General features: G+C 30.5%; 1 protein-coding gene across 2 annotated transcripts; it reads left to right on the top strand.

The window, feature by feature from the left end:
- Positions 1–236: 236 nt before the first annotated feature.
- Positions 237–20,619, top strand: bchs (WD repeat and FYVE domain containing 3 bchs). Of its 2 annotated transcripts, none has more exons than XM_015320626.2 (45): positions 237–413; positions 1,050–1,286; positions 1,377–1,781; positions 1,863–2,055; positions 2,144–2,330; positions 2,397–2,578; positions 2,655–3,006; positions 3,123–3,244; positions 3,377–3,660; positions 3,745–4,011; positions 4,108–4,398; positions 4,467–4,840; positions 4,941–5,230; positions 5,315–5,530; positions 5,643–5,815; positions 5,875–6,103; positions 6,185–6,321; positions 6,826–7,009; positions 7,092–7,363; positions 7,452–7,681; positions 7,769–7,936; positions 8,033–8,241; positions 8,312–8,636; positions 8,710–8,908; positions 8,984–9,344; positions 9,436–9,643; positions 9,732–10,152; positions 10,255–10,464; positions 10,549–10,737; positions 10,824–11,117; positions 11,196–11,431; positions 11,527–11,782; positions 11,860–12,071; positions 12,172–12,304; positions 12,382–12,535; positions 12,615–12,849; positions 12,930–13,153; positions 13,234–13,487; positions 13,591–13,818; positions 13,901–14,092; positions 14,186–14,357; positions 14,448–14,694; positions 14,775–15,029; positions 15,120–15,317; positions 15,419–20,619. In XM_015320626.2, the coding sequence occupies exons 2-45, from the start codon at positions 1,062–1,064 to the stop codon at positions 15,531–15,533; spliced, it is 10,308 nt and encodes a 3,435-aa protein (XP_015176112.2). In that variant the 5' UTR covers positions 237–413; positions 1,050–1,061; the 3' UTR covers positions 15,534–20,619. The 2 variants fall into 2 exon arrangements, with proteins under 2 accessions (XP_015176112.2, XP_015176102.2); XM_015320616.2 differs by having other exon boundaries at positions 237–743.
- The last annotated feature ends 1,717 nt before the right edge of the window (positions 20,620–22,336 follow it).

Raw genomic sequence — 22,336 nt, 5'->3', positions numbered from 1 at the left:
TCATTTACTGATTTAAAAAACACAAATAATAGATTGAATTTTTTATTGAAAATAATTTTGTTAAGAGCTCAACAAAGTTCTATTTTAGTCTTAACAATTATTAAATTTGTAATAATCGATAATTGAAGTAAATATTATTTTTATTTTGTTAATTATAAGATATAGGATTATTGTTAAAAAAAGTTGGGAAAAAATGTGACATTTGAATAATATCAAATGTTGACCGCAATGGTTGTGCTAGAGCTGCTATCGGCGGAGATCACGTGACATTTATCGACGTATCGTATCGGTTGTGGGCTAAAGGAAAGACGAATATGAAAATGGCTACTGCTACTGAAATATTAAATATATCAGAGGAAAAAGTGACATTAGAAAATAAAATGTAGAGTTATTCAATCTGGAATTAATTTGAGGTAATATCGACTAGTTTATTGTTTCGAACGTTTAATAAATAAACGTAGTTCTACGAGTGTTCGTAATCGTAATTATGGGCGGTTTCGGAGTAGTTTGCTTTGACAGCTTATAGCTTGACATTTTGATAAGTGAACAGACGTAAATATTGAGCCAAATAACAGGCTAATCAAATGTGTCATTAAATAAGGATTTAAAAATATTTCTAATATCATTGTGAGAATATGATCAGTAAAATCGTTGATCAAGAAAATGGTGCCGCCATGTATTTCTTCTCAATATACTAAATCTCCATGTATTATCTACGACGAAAACTGTTAACATTTAATAACGTTAGTATTATGATTTTTTGATAGATACGTACATTTTTAATCTTCTGTTTAACGATCATAATATTTAATCACGATTACTTATCATTCATCATAAATATCATTCAACATTGCAATTTAATTATGTAATTTGATATTTGATCAAATAATTTGTTGTTCTTGTGAAATATGTTTAAGAGAATTAATAATATCTTTGTATAGTATTTTGTTTTCGTGAATAATTGATATGAATCAATTGTTAGAAAAAAAAACAGATTAGCATTTTGATATATATATATATAATAATAGACTTTTTGTGTACAATTTCAGTAATTTTTAAGTATGAACATAATGCGCAAATTAAGAGGGGGCACAAGTGTCGGAGGTATGAGTACCAGCAGTATGGGTAGTTTAGATGAATCTACAAACAATGCTAATCCCCAACACACTACTTTGGGTCTTATGCACCTGAAAAAACTCTTTTCTGAATATAGCCATCCTCCGCATCCTCTTTCTGATGCTGAACGTGATGATAAATTGTATAGTATGTTACCATTATTTTGCAAGGTATATCATTTTTAAATTTAAATTTAAATTTATATATTTCAAAGCAATCAAATTGATTATGGAGTTAAATGTTTTGTTTATTTTCATTAGGTATTTGGCTCTAGTCCTTCTGGAGATATGAATGAAAAATTTTGGGATATTTTAGCATTTACACAACAAGTTTCACGATTAATGGTAACTGAGATAAGAAGAAGAGCGAGTAACCAAAGTATTGAAACTGCGAGTTGTGCTATTGTTAAGTTCTTAGAGATAGAAAATAGCGAAGAATCGAGTAATGGTTGGATGTTATTATCGGCATTAAATTTACTCGCAGCAGGAGATACATCTTTAATACAGGCAATGACTGCTGCATCTGTTCCATCGACATTGGTTAAATGTTTATATCTGTTTCTTGACTTACCTGAGATGAACGAAGAGGAAGCTGACATTAATGACATAAACAGTGACTTTACACCTAGAGAACGTAGAATATTATTGCAAAAAATATTTGTTCAGGTAATAACATTATAAGAAATATTATTTTGATTATTTTATTATCACAAGATTAAATACTTTAATATTATTACTTATATCTAGTTACTAGTGCGTTTATGCAGCCATCCATTTCCTGCGGAAGAACTTGCTCGTAAAGATGATTTGACGTTGTTATTCTTAGCAATCACAAGTTGGTGTCCTCAATATAATGTTATGTGGCGTAAAAGTGCTGCTGAGGTTTTAATGACATTATCCCGACATGGTCTTACGCAAAATGTAGTAACCTATATACATAGTAAGTTTTGTAATGTTATAGATACTTTGCTGATTATTCAGTAGTCTTTATATATATACATAAATTGTTTTTAAAATTTTCTTTACAGATAAAGGATGTATATCATCGTGTATTGAAAATATGCAACGTGTGCCTGAGCTTGCACTACTGGAAGTTGTAGAAATGTTTGTTACAGTATTTTGTTTCTTAAAAGATTCTAGTGAAGTATCGCAAACACTTTTAGATGATTTTCGCACTTGCCAGGGATACATTTTTTTATCAGACTTTTTGTTAAAGTAAGCATAACAGTTAAATAATTATGTTTGTGTTTTTAAAACTTATGTTTTTTTATCTTATTACAGACATGCTCCTTTGAGATTAGAACAAGATAATAGAGCAGAAGCAAAAGATGCTATTCGAAATTTAGTATTGATGTTGACATCTTTGACAATGTGTGGACATACCGAATTAAAACCAAGTCAAGCCAGTATGGGTTCGTTATTTCAAATGCTTGGATTTACCTTACCTCAACCAAGTAATAGAGGTAATATAAGACCATGAAAATGTTTTTCTTCATATGTTCAGTTTTGTCTTTACGTTATATATTGTTTTTACTTTAGGAGGAAGTGTTCGAAATATTCAAGCATTTCAAGTATTACAATCTGTATTTGTCAAGTCTAATTCGTCACTTCTCTGCTGTACTATTCTCGATGCTATTTCTAGTGTTTATCACAGCGATAATGCTAATTATTTTATATTGGAAGGACAGAACACTTTGTCACAATTTGCAGAAAAGATTCATTTGAAAAATGTAAAAATACAAACGAAGTTTTTTCAGCTGTTGGAATTCATAGTATTTCAACTTAATTTTGTGCCTTGTAAAGAACTTATATCCTTATCTATATTACTCACGGCAAATAATTCTGTTACTTGTAGTATCATGTGTATGGAAACGCTCCTGAATATACTTAGGTAGTATAGAAAATATTTTTAATTAATTAATTTCTTTTTATTTTTATCTTTAAGTATTTTAAAATTTAAATTTTATTTATATGCATACATAATTTTTCTCAAAAATTATATTTTAGACACAATACAATTTTTAAGGATGTATATAGAGAAGTAGGTATGTTGGAAGTATTTGTTACTTGTCTTCGTCGTTATGCCACATTACTTAAAGACAAACAGGCTGCTCAGGACCAAGGACTAGGTAATTGTTTTTATTACGAATTAGTTGATTACCTATTTTGATATTTTAATTAAGATAGTAATCCAATTGTTGTAAATAATATATTCACTTAGAAGTTGTCTTAATTTGATATATTTGAAAATTTGTTTACAGAATATAATATAAGCCCAGAAGATGAACGTTTGGGTGCCTTAGTTATGGAAGCTTTGACTACTTTGTTAGCTGGAAATGTACAGAATGCAAATGTTTTCAGAGAATGTGGTGGGGCACGCTGTGCCCATAATCTTGTAATATATACAGATTGTCGTTACGCTGCCCTTGGAATAGTAAGAGAATTAATACTTAGTGCTGGTGGTGACGATGATATGGCAACTTTACTAAGACTTATGCATTCTGCACCCCCAAATGCTTTGGTCTTAAAAACACATATATTGAAAGTTAGTAATTACTTAATTTCTATCATATATCTTGTATTCAAAAAATATATGTGTAAATTATAAAACACGTTTATTTTATATTAGTCATTACTAGCGTGCCTACGAGAATCTCATCGTACAAGAACAGTATTCCGTAAAGTTAGTGGATTTGTCTACGTTATGTCAGTACTTGTTTCTCTAGAGGGTCAACTTGGACAACAAATACAAAACAATCCTGAGCCTTGTAATGATGTTGTGCTAAGAACTCCGCAAGATGAAATACAATTATTAACATTACTACACGTGGTATTCCATACAATAAGTACAGCAATGCGTTTTGAACCTGCAAATGCGAAATTTTTTCATCACGAGGTATAATTGTTATATGAAATTAATATTTTTGAATAACAGAAATTACTAGTTTTATTGTAATATTTATTAAATTCTGTTTTGTTTTTTGTTTTTTAGATATGCCAATCAAGTCTGTGTGATACATTGCGACTTCTTGGATGTTTTTCAACACAAATTAAACTGGCTGAAATGAATATAATACCTACAATGAATTATCACAACATGTTATCGACTCTTTTCACTGGAAATGTATTAGAGCCAGTATTTCCGGATAACATGTCAAGAACATTAGCATATGCATGTTTGCTATTGAGACTTCTATACGATGTTGCACTTGATGCTTTTGATAAACCTAATATGGCAGGCATTTCTATGAGATCACCGAGTCATAAACAAGCTAGTTTAGAAGTAAGTTTTTAATATAGATAACGAATGTAACAGATATTTAATATTTTTGTATATTCTTTATTTTTCAGCAACAAAAATCTTTTGACTCTCCTGGAAGTGGAAAAAGATGTGCCATAAATTCTTTAAATCTAAGTCCTCCTACTCCTGAGCCTATTGTAGTTCACCCTGGCATTGTAGTTGGAATGCTTCATTTGCTTCCATCGATATACGATCATTCAAATTCACAACTTGCATTGGCTCTACAATTATACATAGCAGAAATTATTAAAAGTTTAGTACGTTCCGAAAGAAATCAACAAGTGATGTGCGAATCTGGTATGGCTGGAGAATTGCTATCTATGGGTAGAATTGCTCTGCAAGATGAAATACATCCTTTACATCAGCCACTACAATATATAATAGAGAGACTTGCTGCTCAATCTCTGGAACCTCGAGATTTAAGGTAAAAACCTATATAAAATATTATTTAATTTAATATTTTTACAATTAATTATTTATTTTAAATTAAACTTACGATATTTTTTTTGTCTTATTATTTGTAGAGAATTTTTACGTTTAGGAGATCCTTTATGTTGTATTTCTCTTGATGATATTGAACCGAACAAACCAAGAGGAGGACCAGTGCCTCTAACACGTATTAAAACTTTGGTATCCATGACGACTCCTAAAGATTTCCGAGCTCATGGTTCCTGTACTTTACCACCGTTTGTTGAATTAGACATGAGTTCAGAAGGATTTGCCTGTTTGTATTTACCAAGTATTGCACCTCAGAGTACTACTCCACCTACAGTAGTAACCGCTGATAACAGTGTGCTTGGAGGAATTGGTTCTGGTAGATATTAAGAGGGCAAAAAAATAAATTTTATTTTTAGATTTTTTTTTAATCAATTATGGTTAATAAAAGATAATTTTTTAGGTGATAGATTATTTCCACCACAAACTGGTTTAACTTTTAGTACATGGATATGTATTGATAAATTTAGTGATCCTAGAACAGATCCTCATTGTGTAAGATTATTAACATTAGTACGTACTCCTCAATCTTCAAGAGATTTAATTTGTTTGATTGCTGTTCTCAGTGCTAGAGATAAGGCTATAATTGTTTCTACACAAGAAACAGCTATGCCTCAGAGTAAGACTTCCTTTTACTAATTTTTTCTTTTAAACTATAAAATTTATAGTTTATCTTTATATTAATATTAAAATATTTATTGGAAGAGCTAAAACGGTGAAAATTGTCTTAGATGTTGGAGAATGGGAACCCGAAGGTACAGGGGAGTGTGGAGCTAGAGTTTGGTGTCCTGATTTATTACATGAAGGACAATGGCATCATATAGCAATTGTATTAAATCGTGCTGTTTTAAAAAATTCAAGTTTTTCGTTATATTTAGACGGGCAGCACATTCATAGTCAAAAGGTAAGATTAATAAAGTTACTTTATTGATAGTTTTGTCAAAAATAATTTTTTTCCTATAGCTTCATTACATTACTCAAGTTCCGGGTGGTGGAGCAGCTAATTTAACAGTTGCTTCACCAGTTTATGGATACATTGGTACACCACCTTGTTGGAGACGATATTCCAGGCTTACTTGGAAACAAGGGCCGTGTCATTTAGTCGAAGAAGTATTCAATTCTCAAAACATTGCAGCTTTGTTCAGATTAGGTCCACATTATATGGGAAGTTTACAAGCACCACAGTTATCAGGTACTATTATGGGTTTAACATATAATTAATGAGTACAAAATATTTTTATTAAATTATATTAATAGTTTTTTTCTTTTAAAGGTCCAGAACCTTTGTCAGCTCTCGTAGTTGAAGAAAAACTGGTCTTTGGATTAAATGCAAAAGCAATGTCTCAGCTGACATTGGCTAAAATTAGGAAAGTCTACAGCAAAGCTGATAATAAGTCCATTGCCAAACAGGTACCTATTATTACATTTTATTAATTGTTTGAAACATCTGTTTGATCGAAATATATACTTTTACTGAGAGTCAATAAATACCAATCGATAAGAAGGCAAGAATAGATTTTAAAGTTTTGAGTAAAAAAGTAAAATAATTTAGTTGGAAATCCAAATTTTGTATTCTATTCTTTTATCAGCTCTATTTAATCTCTTTTATTTGTTATAGCAAAGAATTTTTTTATCCTGTACCCGTTCATTCATACATACACATCATACAAACACATATATTTTTATCACGTTCTTATTATATTTATTCTCAGAACTCTAACAGTACTTGCATATATTATTATCATATATAATATAATAATAAGAATCATATTCTTATTATACGTATCAGAGTTGTTCGCATATCGTTTATCTTCATATCGTTGGCTAATTTTCTTGAAAATAATAATATAATAATAATATAATATGAGAGAGATGAAATGTAAAGTAATACTATCATATATTGATAATTTTTAGCTTGGTATGTCATCTCATGAAAATGCCACGCCGATTAGAGTACTTCACAATTCTGCAGGTCATCTTAGTGGACCAGCACGAGCCTTAGGCGGTGTAGTCGTTGGTTACTTAGGAGTGCGAGTTTTTAATCCTCGTCCTGTAGCAACTACGATTGATAATGTCGGAGGATGTTCAGTTTTATTAGGTAAGAAATATTACTATATTTGATAGACTTTAAATCGTTTTTATATAATCTTTATAATATACTGTATGTACTCTTTAATCAGGTCTAATTGCTATGGCACAAGATGTAGAATCTCTCTACGCAGCAGTTAAAGCATTAGTGTGTGTTGTCAGATCAAATCAGGCTGCGCAACAAGAAATGGATCGTCGTAGAGGATATCAAACATTAGCCATGTTATTAAGAAGAAAATGTCCTCTTTTGAATAGTCATATATTACATCTGACATTTAGTCTTGTTGGTACAGTTGACAGCGGTAGAGAAACCAGTGCAATTCCTAATGTTACAGCATTTCAAGATCTTTTATGTGATCTACAGGTAAAATTAATGATTAATGAATGATTGGTTGTATGTATATACGTTTAATAGAAAGATACTTCATACCTTATATACACCTTTTCTAAAGGTTTGGCATGAAGCACCTGGAGAATTATTAAGATCTCTTTTAGAACACTTATATGAGTTAATAGCAGAATCTAGCGAGAAACGTACAAATTTACGATTAATGAGAGATTTGCAATTGGTACATAAATTGTTACATATTCTTAGTGATGTTAAACAAAACACCACACGACAGGTTTTACTGGCTTTACTTAGTATATTGTTAAGTCAGCCAAGACAGGCTGATTTACTCTGGTAAAAAACTATTAACGAATATTTATTCGAATTACATTTGAACGTAACATAAATAATTAATTTTTCCTGTTTTTCATTTATTTTCAGGTTTGGTCAATACATTGTAGCTACTTTACCATTAAGTCCCGAAAAGCATTTAATTCTTCGAGAAAGTGAAGGAAATAAAGAGGGAGAGGGTGAATGTATACTTTTACGAAATCGTTGCTTACAACTTTTACACTCTCTCTTATTTACTGGTGCCAAAGTGAATATAAAGTAAGAATAAATATTATGTATTTTAATTTTATATTTAATATTTTGTTTATAAATGTTGATAATATTTGGTATCTGTAAGTAACAAATATCTTACAGTATGTGTGAAGAGTTAGCCAAAGTGTTAGGCCTAGATTGGATATTATTATTTCTTCAACCTAGTCTTCATAGTACTACTGTTATTTGGGGATTGCGTATACTTGTTGCTGTGTGTTCAATACAGTCAATACTACAAAAATTCAAAGAAGGCACTAGTAATGGTGGTTGGCTACGTCATACTGATCATAATAAAATGGCACTAGCACTTGGTGTGTATAAGACAGTAGAATAATTGAAAAATAATTGAATAAATTAATAATATTTAATATATTTGCACAGGATGTCATCAACAAATGTCCGGTGGTGATGTTAAGCCTTCAAGTCTTCATGTACCAGGATTTCAACATCTTGGATGGTTACTACCACAACATATTGATCTAGTTCCCGAACTTTATTTTCTTTTCATTTCTCTCATGATGGGACAACCAATTAAATTATTACCAATGGACTCCACACTTGATTTAAATAATGTATGGAATTTCATGTTTGGTGTATCTCCAAATAATGCTCCATCTTCTTTAGCTAGCAGAATAAATCTTTGTCCAGAAGCTGTAGTAACATTATTAGTCATGGTGCGAACTATGCTGAACAACCATTCAAATAAGTATGAATATTTAATATTGTCTGGCCATAATATTGCATAGATTTTACTATTTTTTTTAATTTTCTTCTTGTAGTCCAGAATCACTACCTGTTTGGTTAACCGAGTATCCAGTGACAATAATACAGTTCCTATTTTTTCTCTACCATAATTTTACCGACTTCATGCAAGTATTTATGTCTGCTGATGTTTTGGGAGCATTAGCTAGTACCTTGTTTCCAAAACCTCCAAGTTCTAGTCAAGATAGTAGTGGCGCGAGTACACCAGCGGATGAGGTAAACAAATTCAATTATTTTCTGAATCTAAAATACATCTGTAGCATTTTTTTACCTTTTTTTTTTAATTTTTAGCAACAACCAGTATTGGTAAGATCTCCATCAAGAGATATCGGTTTGACAAATCATCCTGCAAAAAAAGTTGTAATGGACTTTTTAAGAGTCATCATCGTAGACTCTCTTTGTCTACCAGTGACAGCAAAATCTCCACCAGCTATAGATCTTGTTCTAGAGGCATGGCCAGAACATGCATCAGTGGGACAACAAACGTGTTACCAAACAGAAGTTTTATCTATTTTAATGGAGCATCTTTTAGCTGCGGACGTATTGATCGGCGAACAAGCTGCACTTCCTATTGTACCTGGTGGTTCTGTCAATAATATTACTAGTAATGTCTGTTATGTTGTGGCTAGAATAGTAGATAAATTATGGCAAGGTAATAACATCTGACTATATTTGACATACTAATATAATAGAGTTAATTTCTTTTCTAAAACATATTAAATAATATTTATATTATATTGCAGAAGTATTAAAGAGGGATCCACACGAAGTATTTGATTTTATTGTTAAACTAATTGGACAAGCTAAAAGACGGTCTGGCTCAGTCAGTATGGAAGGCCTTCATCACTGCCTGAATAGAACAATTTTATTTTTATTATCAAGGACAACAACCAATTCTATAACCGATCAAATGTCTATAGTAGAAGCATTACATAAACTTACTACTCACAGGTATTATAAAAAAAGATTATTCATTTATCTTTATTATATATATATATTTGTAATAATTATTGATACAATAATAATTAAACTCTTACAGAGTATTGATATTTGGAGCTGGAAATCATGAGTTAGAATTTATTGGTTGTCTCACTTTCTGTTTATTGCAAATAATAGCCGATATAAAAATTGTGTTAGATACTAATATGAGAACAACGTGGCACGTTAATCCACAACTTGAATCTAGTGATGATAGATTAACGTCTCATCAGGGTCGCAATTTAATGTCTGTAGTAGCGACCAGGGTTTGGGAAGAGCTATATGTATGCAAGAAACCTGCTATAGAAGAAGTTTTTAAAATAACTCTTCCGCCACCTGTAGGTAATGAACGTGCACCAGAATTATCAGTAGTTAGAGAACATGTATATGAAGCTGCGTCAAGACTCTGGGCGAGCTACGTACTTCTCGAAAGAAAAGCTTCTTACAGAGTACCTTGGGAACTTCACAATCAAATACAATCGGTATGCATTGATTAATTTATTTATATATAGTAACATTACATCATATTAAGTATTATAATACTCTAATAAAAAAAGATTTTGTTTGCATGTTTGGAATTATAGAAAATTCAAAAAGTGACAGGAGGTTTAACAAGATTAGCAAGTCGAACGAAAGTTAGGAAAGAAGAATCTGTGCGTGTTAAACTTAAATTGCGTCAGAATACGGTAGCCCAATGGACAGAACAACACATTGCATTAGTTAGAGAACTTGCTGCAGCAAAAAAATTACAACATCAACAAACCAATCAGCATACACAACGCTACGTGTATCAAGTAATTAATTTAATTTTAAATTTCTGTGTCAATTATATTTAAAAATATAATTGAAATGTTTTTTATCTATTATTTTATTTTAAGGAATGGTTACAAACGGAAACAGAATTAACGAGAGAACGTGGTTTATGGGGACCACCAACTCCTACTAAATTAGACAAGTGGATGTTAGATATGACTGAAGGGCCTTGTAGGATGCGTAAAAAAATGATGAAAAACGATCTTTTTTATATTCATTATCCATATCGGCCTGAACTAGAACATCCAGATAATGTAAGTGGTATCTCGATAATTATATGATATTAAATCCAAATTTAATAAGAAAATCTAATTTAAACGAATAAATATTTTTCGATTAGAAACAGTTAAAGTACAAAGTGGCAACAAGCACAGATAGCAAGGAGTATTATTTAAAACAACTTGGTAATTCATCTGGTATGTTTGAACGAGAGCGCGATCCTGTAATAGACGATACCCCATTAAATGTTAACGAAACATCTACGGAAAACGAACCACCGATGGTACCATGTACGTTAGAACGTCATGCAAGTGAGCCAGATGAAGTACAAGAAGATAATGAACAAGAAGAAGAGAATAATCAAACGGTTCCAGATAATCAAACATTATTAAGATTATTAGAAGAACATGAAAAAGTAATATTATTTATATTTTTATTTTGTTTTAATATAATATAATATTATTTACGATTATAATTTTAATTTTAATTTCAGATCAGTCACATGTTTAGGTGCGCAAGGATTCAAGGTTTAGATACAACAGAAGGACTTCTATTATTTGGAAAAGAGCACTTTTATGTAATAGATGGCTTCACCCTTTTGAAGTCTAGAGAAATTAGAGATATCGAAAGTTTACCGGAAGCTTATGAACCGATTTTACCCTCACCAGGCTCTCCTAGAAGATCTAGAGCAATGCGACAATGTTCGAAATTTAATTATGAAGATATAAGGTATGTACAATATGTGATATAAATATTCTACTAATAATGGATTTTTTTCTTTCTTTCTTTCTTTCTTTATTTTTTTTTTTTTTTTTTTTTTACAGAGAAGTGCATAAGAGAAGATATTTACTTCAACCAATGGCATTAGAAGTATTTAGCGGCGACGGAAGGAATTATTTATTGGCTTTTCCACGAAAAGTGAGAAATAAAGTATATCAAAGATTTATGACTTTTGCGACTGCTATCGCTGATAGCGCACAACAGTCTGTAGCTGGCCAGAAAAGAACAGCAAACGTAGAACAGGCCACAGGTTTATTATCTAATCTTATAGGAGAAACATCAGTTACCCAACGATGGGTGGTGTGTATCATAAAACATAACATAATATTTCAATATATTAAATACATTTTTATTGAAATTAATTTCTTCTTATTTAGCGAGGAGAAATATCAAATTTCCAATATTTGATGCATCTTAATACTTTAGCTGGTCGTAGTTACAACGATCTTATGCAATATCCAATATTTCCTTGGATCTTAGCTGATTATGATAGCGAAGAGTTAGATTTAACAGACTCATTAACATTCAGAGATTTTAGTAAACCTATGGGTGCACAAAGTCCTGAACGATTACTACAATTTAAAAAAAGGTATGATGCTGTTAAGATATTATTTTTTTATTTTTTATTGAAACGAAGAAAAGACGATAAGAAGAAATGATTTAAAATTAAATAATTTTCATTTGCACAGATATAAAGAATGGGATGACCCACATGGCGAAACTCCACCTTATCATTACGGAACTCATTATTCTTCAGCTATGATAGTATGTTCCTACTTGGTAAGAATGGAACCTTTTACACAACACTTTTTACGACTACAGGTACGTGATGAAAAATAATAAAGATAGTTTTTGATAAAATATTACATGTATGATTATACATCGAGGTTTTGATTTAGGGTGGCCACTTCGATTTAGCAGACAGAATGTTTAATAGCGTAAAAGAAGCTTGGCTGTCTGCATCTAAACATAACATGGCTGATGTAAAAGAACTCATACCAGAATTCTTTTATCTTCCAGAATTTCTTGTCAATTCAAACCATTTTGATCTAGGTAAGTCAGTTATTTGTTCTAGGAAGAAACATAATGCATTAGTTTATACATTAAAACTAAATGTAAAATTTTTTTATAGGTTCTAAACAAAGTGGTGTACAACTTGGAGATATTGTGCTTCCACCATGGGCTAAACAAGATCCACGAGAATTTATACGTGTTCATAGACTTGCATTAGAATGTGATTACGTTTCGCAGCATCTTCATCAGTGGATTGATTTGATATTTGGATGTAAACAAAATGGACCTGCAGCTGTTGAAGCTGTCAATGTTTTTCATCATCTTTTCTATGAAGGCAATGTCGATATTTACAAGTATGTAATTTATTTATTACATATTATTGTACTCAACAATGTATATTTTGTTGAGATTACAATTACACGTTATTTTTCAGTATTGATGACCCTTTAAAGAAAAACGCCACTATCGGTTTTATAAATAACTTTGGTCAAATACCGAAACAGCTATTTAAGAAGCCACATCCTGCTAAAAAGATGACACAAAGAATTAGTGTCATAGATCCTGGACCTATTACACCAGGCTTAAGTATTACTACATCTGATAAATTATTTTTTCATAATCTTGATAATTTGAAACCATCGCTTCAACCTATTAAAGGTTCGTTATTAAATCATATTCAATATATACTCATATTAATTTCTATTTTATTAAATTATTCTAATCTAATATATTTTTAGAGTTGAAAGGTCCTGTTGGGCAAATACTTCACGTCGATAAAGCTGTGTTAGCGGTCGAACAAAATAAAACACTTATTCCACCATCTTACAATAAATACGTCGCATGGGGTTTTGCTGACCACTCTTTGAGGATAGGCAATTATGACAGCGATAAGGCAATATTTGTATGCGAAGCCATGATGCAAAGCAGTGGTGAAATTGTAGCTTGCGTTTGTCCGTCATCTAAATTAATAGTAACAGCAGGAACAAGTTCTGTAAGTTAATAATAAATGTCCTATAAATAATAGTAGTTAAAATTTGAAATAACATAAACTAACTATATTTATTATTATTATTATTATTATTATTTAAATATAGGTTGTGATTGTATGGGAATATGCGAAACGTCAATTGTCTATAAAACAATGTTTATATGGACATACAGATGCTGTAACTTGTTTATCATCTAGTACGGCATACAACGTTATTGTATCAGGTTCAAGAGATGGTACTGCAATTATTTGGGATTTGTCCCGATGTTTATTCGTTCGCCAACTTCGAGGACACGCAGGTCCTGTAGCTGCGGTGGCTATCAACGAGTTAACAGTAATTTTGATACAAACTATTATTACATTAATATATATTGGTTTGAAAAAGGAACAATTTTAATGAAATACGTTTTTAATAGGGCGATATAGCAACTTGTGCTGCTACATGGCTACACGTTTGGAGTATAAATGGAGAAGAGTTAGCAAGTGTGAACACATGTGTTGGAAGAGCTGATAGAATGCAACAGATTTTGTGTGTTGCATTCAGTCAGACGCACGAATGGGATTCACAAAATGTAATAATGACTGGATCTACGGATGGAGTTGCACGTGTATGTTGTGATTTTATATATTTAAAAAAAAAAATAGAAAAATCAAGTATTATTTTAAAAATAATAATTATAAATATATAAATGATTTTGCAGATGTGGTCAATGGATTATGTGCAAGTGCCTGCTGAAGAAGAACAATCGGAAGAATTTTATGCAAATAAAGAGGGACAAGATGACACAAATGTACAAGTAGACCAAAGCGAAAGTACAAAGAAACGAGTTCATGAATTTGTTAAACAAATGAGTATATCTACCGAAGAAGCTGGTAAATGATGCATGTTTATCAAAACTTTAATATTTATTTGAACTATATTATGCTATTTATATTTAATTTATTACTATTTTGTTTATGAAGGAATGTTAATGAAAAGTGGATCAGAAAGTAGCCTCTCTGAACCAGAAAATACCAAAGAAGCTTCTAGAGCTCACGAGGAAAAAGAAGAATGTTCGGACAATGAATCAAGTAATGGTTCAAATAACAAATCTTTATCACATTGTAATCATGCTTCTGCAGTTATATTGAGACGAAAGAGTCGAGGAAATCCAATGTTTAGAAAAAGTGAAGGAGGAGGACGCGCTGATAGTGAAGGAACACAAACAAGGTAATTTACAAAATTAGTTAATTTAAAATATAAAAGATATAAATATTGTAAAATTATATATTATATTTTATTTCATAAAGTAAATTACACAACAACTCTGGAGATACGGAAGGAGCTTTGAGAACTAGTAAAAGTGATACTAGTTTAACAGATAGTTTTGTAATGGTTAATGAATCTGATACAAAACCTAAAAAGATCAATCTACAAAATGTTTTAAGAGATGGTTTTAAATGGCAAAGGCAATTAGTCTTTCGAAGTAAATTGACAATGCATACTGCCTACGATCGTAAAGATAATGCTGAGCCAGCTTCTATTACAGCACTAGCAGTATCGAGGTAATAAATAAAATTTGTTTCTGAATTTTTGACTATATAAATACTATGTATATATAATTTATTATATTATTTGTACTTTTATTTTTACAGAGATCATAAAACAGTGTATGTTGGTGATACACGAGGTAGAGTATTTTCATGGTGTGTTTGCGAACAGCCAGGTCGTACAGTTGCAGATCATTGGTTGAAAGATGAAGGAGCCGATACTTGTGTCGGATGTTCTGTTAAATTTAATCTTTATGAAAGGAAACATCACTGTCGGAATTGTGGTCTAGTTTTCTGCTCTAGGTAAGTAGATGTTACTTACATAAATATTTAAAAATAATATATTTTCTTCTAATCTCTAGAAAAGTAATAATAATCTACTACAATGTTATTTTCATACACAGATGTAGCAGATTTGAATCTAAAATTTCAAGACTTGGAATTTTAAAACCTGTTAGAGTTTGTCAAAGTTGCTATTCGTCATTACATTCTCAATCTTCTGTCGAGAATAATACTTAATATAATAATACTAATAATAATAACGATTAAAAATAATAATTAATTATAACAATATCTTCTGGATCAGCTTAATTATTAGGATGTTGAATAAGTTCTCAGTATTTTTTCGTGAACATTAATGCTTTATTTTAAAAAATTAGTAAAAGACATGTCTTTTAAAATATTTTTAATTGCTAGCCACTACTTTTTTCCATCTTTCTGGTAGCATTTGAATTTCACATTGGAAAAGCGACACGTTTTTTGAGGGTATCCAAGAATCAACACATTTTTTGGCATTTTCATAAGAATAGAAGTGCTGCTCAGCCAGGGCATTAATCAAAAAAAGTGATAATTAGAAAGGGCAATGCCTGGTGAATATGATAGATGGGGTATGACTTCCTATTTAAACATTTCCAAGTAGGTTTTCACCGGTTGTTTAACATGGGGCCAAGCATTGCCATATTGCAAAATCACTTTATCGTGTCTCTGCTCGTATAACAGCAGTTATTCTTTTAATTCTGGACTCAAACGCATTTATTATAGTCCATAGTGATTTCCCATGATGATTTTGCTTGGTTTGAACAGCTTATAAGAAATTATACACTCACCTGAGCTAGAGTACAGTTTGGAACCATGGATATTCAGCTTTGAGTTATCGTAGTATATCGATTTTTTATCGCTATTCACAAGACAATGCAAAAAACCTTTCTTTTTCTACTGTTGAACCAGCTGTTTATACGTGAAAAGACGCCGTTAAACGTCTCTTGGCTTCAACTCGTACGGCACCCAATGTTCTTGCTTGTGAATCATTCCTAATTTTTTCTAACGTTTCGAAATTGTTGTATGATCAATTTTTAATGATTCTGCAATTCAGCTTGCGTTTGACATGAATTTTTCAACGTCATAATTGTTATTTCTGAAGCGTCTAAACCGACAGAGCATGGTCACCGTAAGTCTCAACAAAAATTCTGTATGCCCCAGCTGCTGATTTTTTTTTTGTATCTTTATATTACTTTATATTACTGCATTACTTTTAATACAGTGAAATTTCCCGCAAATACTCTTTTTTTTAGCAAGAAATTCAACATATTAAATACTATGAAAAAATAAGTTGTGTATACTTTGGCGAAATGGCTTAAACTAAATTTCAAATTTGCTAATAATACTTTTTTATAGATGCATTACCATCTTAAATTATACTCACGCAGTTCTCGTAACGTCATTTGTTAGAAAACAACGGAAACTTATTCAACATCCTTATAAATGATATTGAAAATTTTATAACTTTGACTAAAATATAAACGAAATAATTTTTACCGACTTGTATATAGTAAGTACACATGAAAATGAAGACGCGTACAGAGTTTATTGCCTAAAGTGTTAAAATATGTATAAAAGTAGATTAAATGTGTAAAGAGCCCTTATTAAAAGCACATACTGCTAAATGCGAATATTTTAATTCACGTACGATTTAATTTATAATATTTTCATAAACTTTTTGTACAAGATCATAATTTTCTATCATAAATAACACGTATTTCATATTTTTTATTGAAGGAATTTTTATAGTCTCTTAAGACTATCCTCGTAATCTTTTCATCATTGATATAATATGTATATTAAATGTTCTTCATATTTTATAATGAAATATATTTAAACGAGTATGAGTTTAAAAAAAAATATATATATATATATATATTTTCGATACGTTCATGAATTACAAAAATGAACTGAGAAAATAATCGCTAGCATTGCTTGTGTAATGTTTCCGTATTGTAAATCTTTCTATCTTATATTTACAATTTAAGTATGTTAGTATAAAAAAATACTAAAAAACGCATAATATTGAGACGTTGGATAAGTTCTCGCTGTTTTCTAATATATGAAGTTATCAGAACTGTGTGTGTTTAAGATGGTAATGTATCTATAAAGAAGTACTATATAAGCAAGCTTGAAATTCAGATCCATTTCATTGGAATCTGCTGTCCCGCTCCAGGAAGAAGATAAGATATCCACCACAACTTGAAGATACATTCCACTAACTTAACTTGAACCACTCGTTGGAAAACTAATTGTCACTATTTGCAGCACCACTTTAAAACTGATGCTGCATTTTTTTATTTACTTCTTCAGACTATTACGTTGAAAAAATCTGTTATCAAAGATTTGAATGAATTATTTTTGACATATTTTATTATATACCCAGCATACCCTAGTATACCCCAGTATATGTAAGGATTAGTTGAAGCCGAGAGACATCGAATGACGTCTTTTCACGTGTGAACAGTTGCTTCAACGGTAGAAAAGGAAAGGTTTTTTGCATCGTAACGTGACTGACAATGAAAAGTGGAAATACTACCATAATCTCAAGAGTAGAAAATCGTGAGATAAGCTCGGTCATTCATTAACATCGTCAGCAAAACCGAATATTCATGGTTTCATGCTTCTGCTCTGCATTTAATGGAATTAGCTGAGTGTAGTTTATTATGAGCTACCGAAATCGAACGAAACCATGATGGGAGATTGTTATAGCATACAATAGATGCGTTTGAATCTAAAATTGAAGAAAATACGAGCAAAAAGACACGACAAAGTGATTCTGTAACATGACAATGTTTGGCCATATGTTACACAACCGGTGAAAATCTACTTGGAAACGTTTAAATGAGAAATTCTACCCCATCCATCGTATTCACTAAACATTACTCCTTCCGATTATTACTTGTTCCGATCGATGGCACATGGCCTAGTTCAGCAACACTTCCATTCTTACGAAGATGCCAAAAAATGGGTCCACTTTTAGCCACCCTCTAAAAATGTGTCGTTTTTCCGACGTGGAACTCAAATGCTGCCAGAAAGATGAAAAAAAGTAACGACTAGCAATGGACAATAATTTCAGGGGCATGTTTTTTACTAATTTTTTTTTTTAAATAAAGTATTAATTTTTACGAAAAAAACAGCAAGAATTTATTCACCATTCCAATATATCATATGCTTTTATATGCTTGAAAAATGAACGGCAGTATTTAAATGAATATATATAAATATATAAATATATATTTAATTTATATATATGATATTAATTACGCAATTAATTTGTTATATTAATAGCAAAAAAAATGCTATTTATACAAATGTTGTTTATACAAGTAGCAGAAAAATGTGTTAGTAAGCAAAGCAAGTTCTTATTAATCATGCAACAAAATATTATAATAATATGTGTATCACTTATGACTTTTATTTAAACGACAACATAGATTTTAAATTTTACAATAGACAATATCTTATCTGCATAAAGTGTTTTTATTGATAGGCTAGTTAAGCAAAATTGTAAAATTTAAAATTGGTATTAGTAAATCTAAGCAATGGAATAAATGTGAATGGAAACTTTTAGTTAAGGATTGGATCGGTAAATTTTTATTAGTAAAAGAAAAAAATTAACTACGTTTATTGTGTTGTTTTAATGTATATTGAAGAATATAAAAAAAAAGAAAAAATACTGCATTTTAAGAGATGGTCAAAGCAGATATTTAAAGTTTGATATATATATATAAAGAAAATGAAAAAACAAGAGCAGCCAGAAAAGGAATCTTTTACAAATCTTTAAATTATACTTGGGATGACTGTAAAATTTGTCTTATTATTCAAAATAATGAATACCAATGTTTTTGTATTCTATTGAAATACTACTTCCATTTTTCTAAAGGCACAAATTTTATAGATGAAAATATGAAAAATGTATGCTCACTATAATTCGTGTAAGCAGAGCGAATGTAATTTAAGGAATTCAATCTTTTGGTATCATATATTTTGTAGTACTATCGTTACTAGTCAAATATTTCCAAAATTAGGGAAATGAATTCTTTTTATTTGTTTTTTTATTTTTTTTTTAAATACAAGTCAAACAAAATGTAGCGTGGTATAAATGTGATGGTTTAAAAGAGCATTGCGTATATATATATGAATTATTCATAAATGCAGACAGAACACGTGTATATGTTACCACATATTCTATTCGAGTAGTGTCAATGTCGTAACAGGACTATTTTCAGAAAAAACATTGTGGGTTTCTGTAAATTTTATTTTTTTACTTCTATTTATATATATATAGAGAAAGAGAAAGAAAGAGAGAGAGAGAGAGAGAGAGAGAGAGAGAGAACGAAAAAAAGAGAGAGAGAGAGAACGAAAAAAAGAGAAATAAAGAAAGGATTTCTAGAGGTGTAACTTTGAATGTAAAATCTACGAGTAAAAAGTCTACTTCCAAATGTCACTTCGTAAAAAAAATATAAAGTTCATATTTCACGAATCGAATATAAAAAGAAAAAGACTAAAAAAAGAAACAGAAAAGACATCTTTTAATAATTTCATTATCTACTAAAACATACGCATTGCGTACCGAGATTTGAATAGACAAGCTCCACGATGTATGTCATTTATTATTATTTATTTGCAAAATAAGTAATGTACATATTAGAGGGTGCAATTTCTAGTCATAGGCATTCTGAGTGCCTTTTCAGTTTATTATTATTATTATTATTATTATTATTATTATTATTATTATTATTATTATTATTATTATTATTATTATTATTATTATTATTATTATTATTGTTATTATTAAACGGATTATTTTTTTCCTTTACAGTTTCAAACAGTATTATTTATTATATTTAAATTAACACATGTTCTTTACCATATATATATATATATTTATCACATTTACAATAAGAGAATAATGAATATTCAATGTAATTAATTATATTATGCATTTTACTGTATCGATTTTAAACCATTCTATTCTTCTAATTAGAAATCATTCTGTGCTGTGCTGTTGTTAAAAACTATAATAATTAGATGAGAACAGATATATAATATAAAAAAAGAAAGAAAGAGAAAAAAAAACATAATATTTATCTCATATACATGAACCGTATTATATTAAGTTTATGTTAGTTTATAAGAGCATACTTTGTAATTTAGGACAAACATGGATATTTTAGCGATTTTTCCTTATATTTAAATTAATTTACATGAATTAAAAAAAAAAAAGACAAAAGAAATTTATATTATATTACATTTGTATAATAAATTATTTTATTTCAGTTTTCTTTTTTCTTTTGTTTCTTTTTTCTTAATCTCTCTCTTCATATGTCCACATGAAGTAGTTATTAAATAACATCAGAATATGTAACTATAATAACAGTACAATTTTGTGAGAGAACAGTGACTGCATTGACAGATCATTTCATTAGAATACTGTATTAGCAAATTATATTTTTTTAATATTTTCGTAAGTAGCGAAATGAATAATAACTATATCAGTTAACATAAAGGTTTAGTAGTACGATCAGTGTTTGTTCTACTATATTTGACTAATTGGTAAGAAATGATGCTATTGAATGGTCAAATTCGAAAATGTATATAATTAAAATAGTAAATAACCTTAACGGCCTTCTGAAAATGTCAGGCATCAGAGTCTTCTCTGGCAAAGTATAGTATCAACTAGTGTATTTACTAAGAATTAGGATGTAACCAGGCTATATTAGGTTTTCCTAATAATATTCCTCCTGGTCCAAATTGTTACAAGCAAACCTCTATCTCCACTGACGGGTACCTGCATGTGATGTAAAATTCTAAGTGCAGGATTATCAACCCTAATTAGTGGTAGAAAGGGTTCCTGTATTAAGAAATTTTGGTTGATATTACCGGTCCAACGTGCTGGAGCATTTCCTTCAGCTGTGTGTAGCATAGTCTGCGTGCAGTTTGGGTTTCCTCTCTCTTTTTTTTGAGAGTCAAGATCCCAAGAATTACGCATTGGGCATTACACATCTCAGAGCTAGTATATATACCAGGGTTAATATATGTTAATCGTTCACAGTTATGACCGTAAACATCTTGTCCTGTAACAGCAACTTTAACTCAACCAGTTGCTGCGGAATTAGTTCTATGTGAAGGTCTTCCTATCATCATTTTATATTTGCTTTCAAGAACTTTTACGTGTCCTTAAATTTTCACCATTAATTCAGAGCACCAGCATATGTGTCTGACCATGGTTTCTGAATTGAGAAACTCAATAACGGTGAGAGTCCTTCAGTGAGCCTTTCGATTATATGATGACACATAGTACTCATACGCATTATAATTTTGTTCAGTAATCTTTCCAAAACTACCTGATGGTATTCCGGGGTAGTTCTCGTCACCAGGGATTGGTTCATGTTCCGTCATCAAGAAGCTTATCTTTAACGCCACCCTGAAAAGTTGTTGTAGTAATGACATGCCTGATGTATTAGGCTATCTGGGCTGGAATGCCAAAGTCATCTGGAATTAAATTCAGTAGACTTTCCTCATCAGCAAACCAATCTTCATAATTGATAACCATTTAACCATGTCAATTATGGCAGCATTAAGTACTCTGGTACAGACATGCATAAGTATACAGAATGGGGTTTCTCTTCGAAGTTTTGGATTGAGCGTCTCTAGATCAGCATAGACACGCTCAACCAGCAATGAGAAGCCGGAAAAATCAAGATTTTGATTATAGATTCTTCTTTCGGGCGTAATTCCTGTAAATTCCAAATTGGGCCAAAGGGGCTCTTTGATTAGCACTTCAGGTTTTTTAGAATTATAATCTCTTATTTTTTGTTGTGCTGTATTTATCTTTCATATTCCAAAGAAAGATAATGTTTATGTTTAAATTAGTTTCAGATGTAAGTATAATGAATGAAATTAAAAAATTAGCCTAGATAGTATTGTAATATTTAATATTGCGATATATGAGCTTTTAAAAGTGTATTATGTGCGTATGTGTGAGTATATAAGATCTC

Source organism: Polistes dominula, unplaced genomic scaffold (genome assembly GCF_049000335.1).
Source record: "Polistes dominula isolate Pdom_NZ unplaced genomic scaffold, Pdom_raw_medaka contig_12, whole genome shotgun sequence".
NCBI classification, from domain to species: Eukaryota; Metazoa; Arthropoda; class Insecta; order Hymenoptera; family Vespidae; genus Polistes; species Polistes dominula.
This window is presented reverse-complemented; position numbering and strand designations above follow the sequence as displayed.